General features: G+C 47.2%; 1 protein-coding gene across 3 annotated transcripts in view; it reads left to right on the top strand.

Moving 5' to 3' along the window:
* The window catches only part of IQCE (IQ motif containing E), a 272,321-nt gene that overhangs the window by 213,471 nt on the left and 45,495 nt on the right, over positions 1–13,355 (top strand). For all 3 annotated transcript variants that reach the window (XM_086940632.1, XM_086940634.1, XM_086940633.1), the window contains one exon: positions 5,575–5,688. In XM_086940632.1, coding sequence (XP_086796758.1) covers positions 5,575–5,688 — 114 coding nt within the window. The remainder of the gene's footprint in view (positions 1–5,574; positions 5,689–13,355) is intronic.

Here is a 13,355-nt window from a genome sequence, read left to right as displayed (position 1 = left end):
AGGGCGATGGATAGAGTGAGGGCGATGGATAGAGTGAGGGCGATGGATAGAGTGAGGGCGATGGATAGAGTGAGGGCGATAGATAGAGTGAGGGCGATAGATAGAGTGAGGGCGATAGATAGAGTGAGGGCGATAGATAGAGTGAGGGCGATAGATAGAGTGAGGGCGATAGATAGAGTGAGGGCGATAGATAGAGTGAGGGCGATAGATAGATAGAGTGAGGGCGATAGATAGAGTGAGGGCGATAGATAGAGTGAGGGCGATGGATAGAGTGTGGGCGATGGATAGAGTGAGGGCGATGGATAGAGTGAGGGCGATGGATAGAGTGAGGGCGATGGATAGAGTGAGGGCGATAGATAGAGTGAGGGCGATAGATAGAGTGAGGGCGATAGATAGAGTGAGGGCGATAGATAGATAGAGTGAGGGCGATAGATAGAGTGAGGGCGATGGATAGAGTGAGGGCGATGGATAGAGTGTGGGCGATGGATAGAGTGAGGGCGATGGATAGAGTGAGGGCGATGGATAGAGTGAGGGCGATGGATAGAGTGAGGGCGATAGATAGAGTGAGGGCGATGGATAGAGTGAGGGCGATAGATAGAGTGAGGGCGATAGATAGAGTGAGGGCGATAGATAGAGTGAGGGCGATAGATAGATAGAGTGAGGGCGATAGATAGATAGAGTTAGGGCGATAGATAGATAGAGTTAGGGCGATAGATAGATAGAGTTAGAGCGATAGATAGAGTGAGGGCGATAGATAGATAGAGTGAGGGCGATAGATAGATAGAGTGAGGGCGATAGATAGATAGAGTGAGGGCGATAGATAGATAGAGTGAGGGCGATAGATAGATAGAGTGAGGGCGATAGATAGATAGAGTGAGGGCGATAGATAGATAGTGAGGGCGATGGATAGAGTGAGGGCGATGGATAGAGTGAGGGCGATGGATAGAGTGAGGGCGATGGATAGAGTGAGGGCGATGGATAGAGTGAGGGCGATGGATAGAGTGAGGGCGATAGAGTGAGGGCGATAGAGTGAGGGCGATAGAGTGAGGGCGATAGAGTGAGGGCGATAGAGTGAGGGCGATAGAGTGAGGGCGATAGAGTGAGGGCGATAGAGTGAGGGCGATAGAGTGAGGGCGATAGAGTGAGGGCGATAGAGTGAGGGCGATAGAGTGAGGGCGATAGATAGTGAGGGTGATGGATAGAGTAAGGGCGATGGATAGAGTGAGGGCGATGGATAGAGTGAGGGCGATGGATAGAGTGAGGGCGATAGAGTGAGGGCGATAGAGTGAGGGCGATAGAGTGAGGGCGATAGAGTGAGGGCGATAGAGTGAGGGCGATAGATAGCTGGATAGAGTGAGGGCGATAGATAGATAGAGTGAGGGCGATAGATAGCGAGAGTGAGGGCGATAGGTAGAGTGAGGGCGATAGGTAGAGTGAGGGCGATAGATAGAGTGAGGGTGATGGATAGAGTGAGGGTGATGGATAGAGTGAGGGTGATGGATAGAGTGAGGGCGATGGATAGAGTGAGGGCGATGGATAGAGTGAGGGCGATGGATAGAGTGAGGGCGATGGATAGAGTGAGGGCGATGGATAGAGTGAGGGCGATGGATAGAGTGAGGGCGATGGATAGAGTGAGGGCGATGGATAGAGTGAGGGCGATGGATAGAGTGAGGGCGATGGATAGAGTGAGGGCGATGGATAGAGTGAGGGCGATAGATAGAGTGAGGGCGATAGATAGAGTGAGGGCGATAGATAGAGTGAGGGCGATAGATAGAGTGAGGGCGATAGATAGAGTGAGGGCGATAGATAGAGTGAGGGCGATAGATAGAGTGAGGGCGATAGATAGAGTGAGGGCGATAGATAGAGTGAGTGCGATAGATAGAGTGAGTGCGATAGATAGAGTGAGTGCGATAGATAGAGTGAGTGCGATAGATAGAGTGAGTGCGATAGATAGAGTGAGGGCGATAGATAGAGTGAGGGCGATAGAGTGAGGGCGATAGAGTGAGGGCGATAGAGTGAGGGCGATAGAGTGAGGGCGATAGAGTGAGGGCGATAGATAGATAGTGAGGGTGATGGATAGAGTGAGGGTGATGGATAGAGTGAGGGCGATGGATAGAGTAAGGGCGATGGATAGAGTGAGGGCGATGGATAGAGTGAGGGCGATGGATAGAGTGAGGGCGATGGATAGAGTGAGGGAGATAGATAGTGAGGGTGATGGATAGAGTGAGGGCGATAGATAGCTGGATAGAGTGAGGGCGATAGATAGATAGAGTGAGGGCGATAGCTAGAGTGAGGGCGATAGATAGAGTGAGGGCGATAGATAGAGTGAGGGCGATAGATAGAGTGAGGGCGATAGATAGAGTGAGGGCGATAGATAGAGTGAGGACGATAGATAGAGTGAGGGCGATAGATAGATAGATAGAGTGAGGGCAATAGATAGAGTGAGGGCGATAGATAGAGTGAGGGCGATAGATAGAGTGAGGGCGATAGATAGAGTGAGGGCGATAGATAGAGTGAGGGCGATAGATAGAGTGAGGGAGATAGATAGATAGAGTGAGGGAGATAGATAGATAGAGTGAGGGAGATAGATAGCTAGAGTGAGGGCGATAGATAGCTAGAGTGAGGGCGATAGATAGAGAGTGAGGTTGATAGATAGATGGATAGAGTGAGGGAGATAGATAGATGGATAGAGTGAGGGAGATAGATAGATAGATGGATAGAGTGAGGGAGATAGATAGATAGATAGATAGATAGTGAGGGAGATAGATAGATAGATAGATAGATAGATAGATAGATAGATAGATAGATAGAACAGAGTGAGGGCGATAGAGAGAGTGAGGGAGATAGATAGAGTGAGGGAGATAGATAGAGTGAGGGAGATAGATAGCTAGAGTTAGGGCGATAGATAGATGGATAGAGTGAGGGAGATAGATAGATGGATAGAGTGAGGGAGATAGATAGATGGATAGAGTGAGGGAGATAGATAGATGGATAGAGTGAGGGAGATAGATAGATGGATAGAGTGAGGGAGATAGATAGATAGTGAGGGAGATAGATAGATAGATAGATAGATAGATAGATAGATAGATAGATAGATAGAACAGAGTGAGGGCGATAGAGAGAGTGAGGGAGATAGATAGATGGATAGAGTGAGGGAGATAGATAGATGGATAGAGTGAGGGAGATAGATAGATAGATAGAACAGAGTGAGGGCGATAGAGAGAGAGACGGGGGTGTAGAGAGAGGGGTATAAAGAGAGAGGGGTGTAGAGAGAGAGGAGATATTGTGTATTTGGCCGAATTTTGTGAACTTGGGAAAACACTTTTTGAAATTATTCCTTTGCTCCTTTTTCGGCAAGATTGTAAGTATTTAGAATTAATGTTAAAGGTGCGAGCAAGAGCATAGATAGAAAATGGACTGAATTGTACCTGGGGGAGGGAGGGAGTGCCCAGTCTGATATAGTCACCAAAATGCAATATGACGGTAAATTTAAAGCCCTGGGAGCAAGTAGGAGTTAGATCCTAGGCACATCAGACTCTCATGGTACCTCTGTCCACTGATTTAAAAATACTTGAGCACTCAGAAACAGCTTAATAGAGCAAAGAACCACCAAGGTGATACTCCCAGGATTGGTCCCTAGTATTGTTTTTGTTCATGTATCTGGAGCAGTGGCTGTATTTGCGTCTCTGTAGCTGAATAGGGGTACTGCAGCTGATGTGCAGGGCCCCTTTGTGCTGAAGCTCCTTCCTACCTAATTGACACCACTTACACATAACATTAGGGGTTATAGGAATGAGAGTTACAAGGGTTAAAAGTGGCTGGGAACCAAAATGACGGCGTAATGGCCAAAGCTGCCGACTTTGGGAAACCAGGCTCCAGCATCGGCGTTGTATCAACATAGTGTGATTCTGGGCAATTCACTTAATCTTCCCGTGCTGCCTACCAAAAATGAATGTGTCCTTGTGCAACGTAACGGGTGCTCATGTAAAGCGCTATAATTTGTGCTGTATAAAACTGCACAAAATAAAAATGCATGCATGTCGTGTACCTCAAAGCCACAGCCAAAGGAATTTAGAGAAGAGAGAAAGAGTGGCTTGTATGACACGGGGACAGAAGGTCAGCGCTGCCGGCTCTCTCCTTCCCCGTGGCCTGATAAGGTTTTCAGAAGCGGTGTCCTAGCAATGGTGGCAGCATGGAGGCTCCGGCGCCTAGGTCATTCTGATCCTGCATGCCTTGGAGCCATCTTCGGATTGCAAGGTATGCGAGAGAGTGGGCAGCAGTGCGGTAAGATGGCCAGTGATGTGGTGACGCGGCTTTGTTTGGAGGTTTCAGCACCGTGTCCGCGAACAATCTATGAACGAATGCTCATGTAAAGCGCTATATTTCGTGCTATATCAAACTGCAAAACTTACAAACAAACAAGCAACACAAAGGAGGCGGGGTTATAAAGTTACACAACACAGATTGGGCGGGTTGAGAGAAGGTAAACAAGCGATGCGCGCTCTGTACTGGGGGAGGGCGAGGGCCATTTTTAATGGTGGCGTAATGGCCAGAGCTGCTGACTTTGGGAAACCAGGCTCGAGCATCGGCGTGGGATCAACATAGTGTGTTTCTGGGCAATTCACTTAATCTCCCCGTGCTGCCTACCAAAAATGAATGTGTCCTTGTGCAACGTAACAGGTGCTCATGTAAAGCGCTATAATTCGTGCTGTATAAAACTGCACAAAATAAAAATAAAAAATTTGCAGGCAAAGACAATCAATGATTAAAAACATGGGAATAACAGGGAGAGGAAGAGATCGACATGGGGGAAGAAGGGGATGTGCTAAATCATGTGGTGCGGCACCAGGGCATAACCTGCAGCAGCGGGTCTAGTGAGAATTCAAGGACTTTGGAGGCTGCAGCAAGGGAAAGGCAATGGAGCCCATAAACATGAAACAGTGTGACGTGGAAGGAGCTGTTGTGGACGGCATGAACACAAATGGAACAAGCTCTCTGCATTGCGTGGCGGAGAGGGGGGGCGGAGGAGCGGCTTCCTTTGAAGTCAAATGGGGGTGGGGAGCAGATTCCTTTGAAGTCTGATGCAGAGGCTCAGACAAATGGTGTGTGATGTGACTGTACCTAATCCGCAGTTCGGGTAGACTTTTGAAAGCCTTACTATAATCTCGGCTAACAAGCATTGCTAAAGCAATGCTGTAGGCTCGACCTAATAAAGCAATGCTGTAGGCTAGACCTAAAAAACCACCACCCTCTGTACATTCATTTCTATAGGTTGTAATGAAAGCGACCAAAATCAGTGTTTGAGTGTTGTTGACAGTGCATGCTACTTCGTGGCATTGTCTTCTTATGTACCACGTAAAGTCTGGTATACAATAGAATTACCTTAACAGATGCAATCTATTCCTTACCTTCAAATTGAGCTTTTTGAGATTTCTGCTTAGACTGTAACACCTGCAAAAGTCTTATTATGGAAAGCGTCCTTCGAATTTCAAAAAAAAAATCTCTTTTGTAGAAACTATGAAGTGGTGGGGATTTCCTTTTTCCTTCTTACAAAAATGTATATTTTCCCACTAGGTTGCTACTGTGCTGCAGTCTGCTTTCAGAGGACATCTAGCTCGGCAAAAGCTGCTATCTTCCGGTGACATGGTAGTCATGAAATCTTCCAGCTCTGAAAGTATTCTAAGTCAGGTAATTTAAAGGACAACAGCGATTCTGATGCACACTGAAATACTTGATCTGAACCCTTAAATGTTGATCTGAACAAGGTACTGGATGAACAATACACTTTTAATTTCACACTTAAGGAACAAAGCATGGGAGAGTTTTTGACCATAATGGAAGAAAGTTTGTCATAAAAATTGCCATTTCTGTGACTATATCTTTATTTCAGTTACAGTTTCTTCAATGTTTATTTTTGTGGTTTGCCCAGACTTGTAGAATGCCTTTGTCATATCTATGTTCTCTGGGCTTATTGTAACTTTGTGATACATTATCAATGTTGTAGTTGATCATATCAGCAGTTTTCTTTGGTTTAATAATGTTACACTTATCACATGTGTAGACCACTTGTATATCTGTGTTCTTGTACTGAGTGTCTCACTAGTCCCTTTCTCAAAGACGGAGAGAAATAATGTGCTGAGTGTAGGAAGCTGGCTCTTTATGTGATTACCAATAAATGGTTATATCATGTAGAGAGTCCGGAGAGTCCCCCAGAAGTGCACAGGGTTTCTATGCAACCCAAAGTGCCCTATTTGTGGTAGTGAGGTCGAGTAGCTTTAGGCTGAACACAGGAGTGTACAACATTTGTTATGCACACAGTGATCAATAAATGATGCACAATTCAAAAAGGAGATCCATACCAATTTTAGAAAAATACGTTTCTTTCTAGGTTTATTTTAAGACTAAGATGTACGTTCAAAGGTGAGTGCTTTTTTGAAAATGAATACTTTTAACTTTAAAAAGTGGACACTTTACAAATTTTCAGTTCAGCAATGTTAACCTATGGGAGGTTAACAAGAATGCAGTTTTGTAGGTAAGTACCTGACTCCCAAAATCTATTTTCGGGGTTTGTAATCAACACATGGCCAGGTTCAAGTTAGCACCAAGACTGCATCACCTGTGGCACAGGGGCGGCCGGATGTAGAGATAAAATTCGGAGTCAGGCACCCAATGTTAACCAACGGGGACTGGTGGTGATCGAAGATGTGCTGTTTACGGGTAATTAAAAGCAGTGTCTGGGGTCAATCTCCAGCAGTTTAGGCAAGCACTGAAGGGGCCACAGGGCAGCAGCAAACATACACTCTCAACGACACAGGGGCAGCCAGGTGCAGAGTGCCAACACAGCGTCTGGCACCCAATGCAGACCAATGGAGGAGATGGAGTTCAGATAAAGGCTCTGCCCAGGAGGCCTTACGAAAAAAAACAACAGCTGCCCAGGTAAGTGGTGATGCTTGGGGACATACGGACAGCGATGGTCAAGCTCCCCAAGGCCCACAGCTTTGGGTGCAGATGTTGGAAATCCTGCAGGTGTCAATGTGGAGTCTGGCAGGGGTCAACCCATGGTGTGTTCTTGCTCATAATCGTTGGGTAACCTTCGCCGGACTGGTGGCCCACTTGGACTCTGGTCATGAGCGTGGGTTGCAGAGGTGGGTCTGGTGGGCAATTTTGCAGTTCCTCAAGATTGAGCTCTTGATCTTTAAAGATGGTTTCCTGTGGACAGGTCTGCTGTCCATGGGAGTCCTTGATCTTTATTGAAGGAAGGGATCCCTCCCAGGGTTTAGGAGGTCTCTGGGCCCGCAGGATGAGTCAACTTTTGTAGCAGGGGTGAAAGGCAGCAGACAGGCTGGCAGTGCTGGTGCCAAGCCAGTCATTGGTCCTTCTTCTTTCCTGCCGTTGAGGCTCTTTGATGTCTGACGTTTGTAGGTCGTCCATAATCTCACTTCAGGGTCTGGAGGTGTCACCTAAATACTAGATTTAGGAACATTACAAGGAAGGGACTGGTAGGGACCAATTGGTCACCTACTTGGGGTGTCTACACCCACTACTATGCCACCCTTGGGTGGAAGGGGCGCATAATCCTAGCCCTGCTTGGATAAGTCCCACCATCTTCAAGATGTGGACACTAAAAAATATGCTACACTTCACCTCCAGTACCTGAGGGCTGGAGTGGGCGAAGGAGGGCACACCTCCTATTCTCACGTCGTTTTCCCGCGGGTCCGCAAACCAAAAGTGGGGGTTTAAACTGGGACCTGACATCTGCTGCTAGCAGCAGAGGCTGGGGGCGCATTATAAAGACGGCAAGGCCTTTGAAGCTTCCCTCTTGTGCACTGTGCGTGCCTGAGGTGTGACACCTCCGCTTAGGATGGGCTTTGTTTCTGTCCTCAGAGAGCAAGGGCTCTCACCCCATGGGTCCAGAAACATGTCTTTTGTTGCCAAGCCACCTAAAGCCAGTCAGAGACCGCACTAGGATTGGTAGGCTTTTAGGAAGCACCTTGAGGTGCCCTCTGGGTTCATGTTTTAATAAATCCAACACTGTAATCAGTGTGAGTTTATTAAGAGGAGTTGTTTGGTACCAAACACTCCTAGGTTCAATGAAGCCATCAAGGTGCTGGGGAACTACTGTTGTTGTTTTTCCAGTCCACGGACTCTCTATGGCTTCCCTGTCACTTACAATATTAGGAATAAACTTAAATATTACAGGGGCATATCTGCTCACACACAAATACTCACATCTGAGATATAGTGCACCCTGCCTAAGGTCTTGTAAGGTCTACTAGAGGGGTGACTTACCCATATCTCAGGCAGTTCTGCTTAACATGACACACTGGCAGTGTGCTATGTCGAGTTTGTTGTTTTTCTCTGCACCTAGTTATGCAGGCTGCAGTGGCAGTTTAAATGGGGTTGGTGAGGGGTCCCTGGTCCCTGTGTCCTCTTTAGTCCCAATGCCCTAGGTACCTGGGGTACCATTTACTAGGAACGTATAGGGAGTCTGAAGTGGTGCCAATCATGGTACAGTTTTAGGGAAGTAGCTCTGGCACAGCGGACTTGGTTGGCAATGACCCTGTGCACTTTTAATCAAATTTACATCATTTTACAGGCAAAAGGTGGGGCCTTACCATGTCAAAAGAGGCACTTTCTCTCACTGAGGCAATAAGACCGCCTCAATAGCTTCTTTTGATACCTGTTTATATGTAGGTAAATGGATTATTATTTGAGGGTAATAAGTGTCCACCTCAAAGGATAAGGCCTTCCCCTGGTAGATTTAACACATATTAAATGCAAAAAACTGTGCTTAATCCCTGGTAACGTGCATGAACAGTAAAGAAGTCACACAAAACAATCCCACAACCAATTTCAAAATAAAGAAAAAACATTTATGAGTAAAGTAAGAGCACAAAGACAATAATTCAGTGAGGGGGAACCATAGATAGGAAATCTGAAAGAATTAAGTGAAAATGGCTCCAAAAAGCACAACGCACCAATGATAGTCTGTGGAAGCAATAGACCTTTACATGAGTGCAATTTTGAGCCTGTCCATGATGCAGCCCTGGTTGGATGCAACAAATTGATTAGTCCTAGTGAAAGTCTGGAAGTCAAAAAGTTAGAAATCGTTTCAAGTCCTAATGCAGAAAAATCCTCCCTGAGCAGCTTCTGAAATTGTAGCTGCCACTGTGGAACCGAAGGATCTATACTTGAAGGAGGTTTGTCCCACTGGAGCAGTGGAGCTTTGAAGATTATTCCCTGAAATCTCAATGTTGATGGGGCCGTCCTTTTTCAGAGGTGCTGGGAGTTTTGACTTGGACGAAGCAAAATTCAATCAAATGCTGTGGAACTGCTGGTCAGATAAATTTTCCCTCTGGTCCCCATGAATGTCCCATCAAAGCTCAGGAACTCTGGAAGAAATGTTTTTCTGTTTCCAGGCTGTCTTCTGGTGCTCAAGCAGTCACAGGAGTGTGCATCTAAGGCCTCCAAGACCTCAGTGGATTGCACCTTAGAGACTCTCAGAGTATCGGAGCAAACTGTAGCCCAGGTCCAGGTGCCACTGGTCAGATGGGTACTGGCAGCTTGTTGAGTCCCTTTAGCCACACAGGAGGTCACCCAACTGACTATTTAAGTCCACTTCTTTGTCCTGTGTATGGGGAAGAAGGTCCAATGCTTCAGGGATCCTCTTAGGTCGCAAACTGCAGGTCTAGTTCTCCTTTGATCTTCCACAGCTTCAGAAAGGGTTCTGAGGATGGTACCTTCGGTTGCCACATTTATGCCTGCTACCAGATAGTGGGTAGTGGTCACTCTTGGGCACTCCCTGATCAGTGGGTTAAAGGTTCCTGTGGACGACCCAACCCACTTTCTCAATAGTTCCTGTTGGACTTGCAGCAAACAATCCCACAGTGTAGTAAACTGGGTTTTTGTTGCAGTTGTCCCCTTACTTTTTGCCCCCTTTTTAGCTGCTCGATGCTGATTTTCAACTCTGACAGTGCACTGAGGCCTGTGAACCAGACCTCGGGGCCAGTGCCCCTTCCTTAAATCAAAGTGATGTCTGATTGTTTCACAGTTGGCCTAGGACTTTAGCACCCTTGTAAGTCCATAGCAAATGGTACTCAAGGTACCTAGAGCAGGGCTACTAAAGAGGTCCCCAAGGGCAGCCGCATATCTTACGCCACTCCTGTGTGCCATGCCAAAGACACTGCATGGTGGGGCTTATGTAAGTCACCCCTCTGGCAGGTCTTGGAGCCCTACGGAAGGGTGCACTTGTGAGGACATATCTGACTGAGCAGATATGCCCCTGTAATGTCTGAAAATGTGATTCACAGCTAGATAATGTCTTCACTGAAACCTTTGATGTTTGGTATCCAACACCTCATATTAATAAACCCACACTGATTCCAGAGATGGATTTATTAATATGTGCACCCAGAGAGTAGCTTAGGGGTACCCCCTGAAATCTACTATTCCTCTAGTGTGCTGGCTGATTAGTCCTGTCCAGCCAGCTACCACAGACACGTTTCTGACCGCCTAGGAGGAGAGAGCCCTGCTATCAGAAGTCAGAACCCTTGCCTGCTGTGGCAGGAGGCGTTTACACCTCCTTCAACAGGATGGCTAGTAAATTAGCATGTCAAGGCATGGAGCTTCAAAGAGCACACTGCCTTTGATATGCAAGCCTGGCTTCTCCCACACCTGATAGATGCCAGCCCCTGACCTGGGAGATGCCACCCCCTGCTCTGGGAGATGCCACCCCCTGCTCTGAGGACCATTTGGCACCAGGACAGGTGGGAAATTTGGTATGTAAAGAGGCGTGATGACCCTCCAGGCGAGTTACACCTCTAGGGTGGGCGACCTGAAGTAAAAACAAAAATGTGGATTTTACCATCAGTTGTGGTAAAATCAGGAGCTCTGGGACTGGGTGATGGTGACTCTCCACAGGAAGTGGTCATCTAGGAGGGTGTAGTGACCCCAGGGATTAATAGCCAATTGGCTGCTACCCTTCACTCCCTTAAACACCCCTAAATTGAGTATTTAGGTGGCTCCCTGGCACCAGGAACTTGGATTTGTCTGCTTGAAGAAGAAAGAAGTACAAAGAAGAGCCCCCACCAGGAGAACTGATGAACAGCAACTGACTTGACACCATCACTGTCTGCCTGCCTGCCGTCCCCAACAATTACATGGATCCAGCTCATCCAGAAAGCAGTGTCACACCCAAAAGCTGTGGAAAAGTGACCTATGAGTTCCCCTGTCCAGCAACATATCCCTTGGAGCAGAGGAGCTGCTTGTCTGCATGTTTGCATGGAACCAAACGGACTAAAACAAGAGCCCCTGCCAGTACGCCCCCACCAGACCAAATAGCTTTGCACACGAACCTCCCTGGCCTGAGTTTCCATGAACAAACGGTGTCCCTGAGGCACAGAGACCCTCAAGACAAGAGCCCCCCTTGGGCTCCTCCATACTAGCCCCCAGTCCCCACCTGCAGCCTCTCTTGCCAGACAGCAGGATCCGCAGGAGCCTCAGACCTCGAACACCTGACACCAAGATGCACCACTGCACCCAAGCCCTCAGTCGGGGCAGAATAGGATCAATAGTGCCAAGGAGGTCCTGAGACACTCAAGAGCTGAGCCCAACTTTGGGTTTGGATTGACTGGTCCTCCAGTCCCCGCCTGCAGCCTGTTTTGCAGCCCCCCCCCTACAACAGCGAGTGCCTCCTGCAGTGCAACCCTACTGGAGAAACCACCACTGCAGCTGAGCCCATCAGCCTGAGTTCCATTGGACCAGCAGTGTCCCTATGTACCGAGTATCTCAAGGACTGAGCCCCCTGTGGTAATACCCGGACTGGCCCCTCAGTCCCTGCTTGCAGCCTCTTTGTAACCGAACCATTCTCCATTTTCTTCAACGGGGCACCAGACTCTAAATTGCACGTCTGCACCCAGCTGCTCCAGAGCTGACCGAGGTAACCTGTTGGTGCTGCCTTAGACCTTGCCCCATACTTACCTTAAGTCCTGAAGAAAAATCTGCAAGTTGCTGCTAAGTGTCTGTATGCAGTTTATGTTTTTTCCCTTAGGAAACATTACCACTTTAAGAGATACAAGTGAATGTGTACTGCTGTACACTGAAAAACCGTGATACCTCACCCAATGGAAGTGTATTTCTGTATACCTTTGTTACAGTGATATCTCAAAACAAAGTACTTACCAAACTACGTATTTCTTAGTGTTAAAAATATATTTAAAATAAGTGTTATTTTTCTAAATTGGTGTGGATCTTCTTTTTGAGTGTGTGTATCATTTATTGACTCAGTGTGTGTGACAAATGTCTTACACTCCTCGCTGATAAGCCTAAGGGTGCTCAACCACACTACCCCCAAATAGAGCACTGTGGGACTGCTAGAGCAAGCCCCTGTTCACTTATAAGGGATACCCGGACTCTTTTGGGATACTAAATGAAGAACCATCTTTCTACACAGAGTGCCTCTCACTCTCAAAATTCAAAATTGGGAACCCTTCTCTTCTTATGCGGAGCCTTTGGGCCCACCCAGGGGTGTGGCCAGGGTTCCACAGGTCCAACTAGGATTCTGAGGAGGGTACCTTGTGGTGCCACATTTATGCCTGGACCAGCTAGTGGGCGGGGGTCATTCTTGGGCACTCCCTGACCAATGGGTTAAAAGTTCCAGTGGGCAACCCAACCCACTTTCTAAATAGTTCCTATTTGTCTTGCAGCAAACAATCGCACAGTGCTTCTCGCTCTCAAAATTCAAGATTGGGAAACCCTTCTCCCCTTGTGCAAATCCTTTGTGTCCACCCAGAGGTGAGGCCAGGGTGATGTGCAGTCACCTTCTCTGTGGTCTCTAAAAACATGTCTGGGAATAGCTTTCTGCCATTGGGTTTGGTACAAGCCGAACTAGGTGGGACAAAATGCAGAGCTTTTCCCAGTGTCTCCTAACATCTGCTTGTGAGAGGTCAGCTCCTTTGAAGTTAATTAAGTCCCTAATCCAACCCCAACTGGTCTTCCTGCCAGGGTAAGAAAACTGCTCTGCACTCCCAGGCCTTTGTCTTTTCTCTCGGAGCAATTTCTCACACCAAACTCAGGCCAAGTACAGGTTGATCACTTGTTCGGGAGCTAATGCAAATTAGTCTCCAGCAGCTTCAGGCAGGTAAAGGCAATTTACCAAAAGTTAAATTTCAAATATATCTCATGCAAATCCGACTTTAACATTAGATTGAATTTCTATTAAATATAAAAATAAGTCTTTGAATGGAGTCTCTAGCCAGTACAAGCCACATCTTAAGTGTATAATCTAAACTTTACCTGGCACACATGAAACGTCTGTGTCATTTGGGCCTTGTCACTTGGGAAACATGCAGCTTTTA

Source organism: Lissotriton vulgaris, chromosome 10 (genome assembly GCF_964263255.1).
Source record: "Lissotriton vulgaris chromosome 10, aLisVul1.2, whole genome shotgun sequence".
In the NCBI taxonomy this organism is placed as follows: Eukaryota; Metazoa; Chordata; class Amphibia; order Caudata; family Salamandridae; genus Lissotriton; species Lissotriton vulgaris.
Note: the sequence above shows the minus strand (reverse complement) of the source record. Positions and strands in the feature narration are given on the sequence as shown.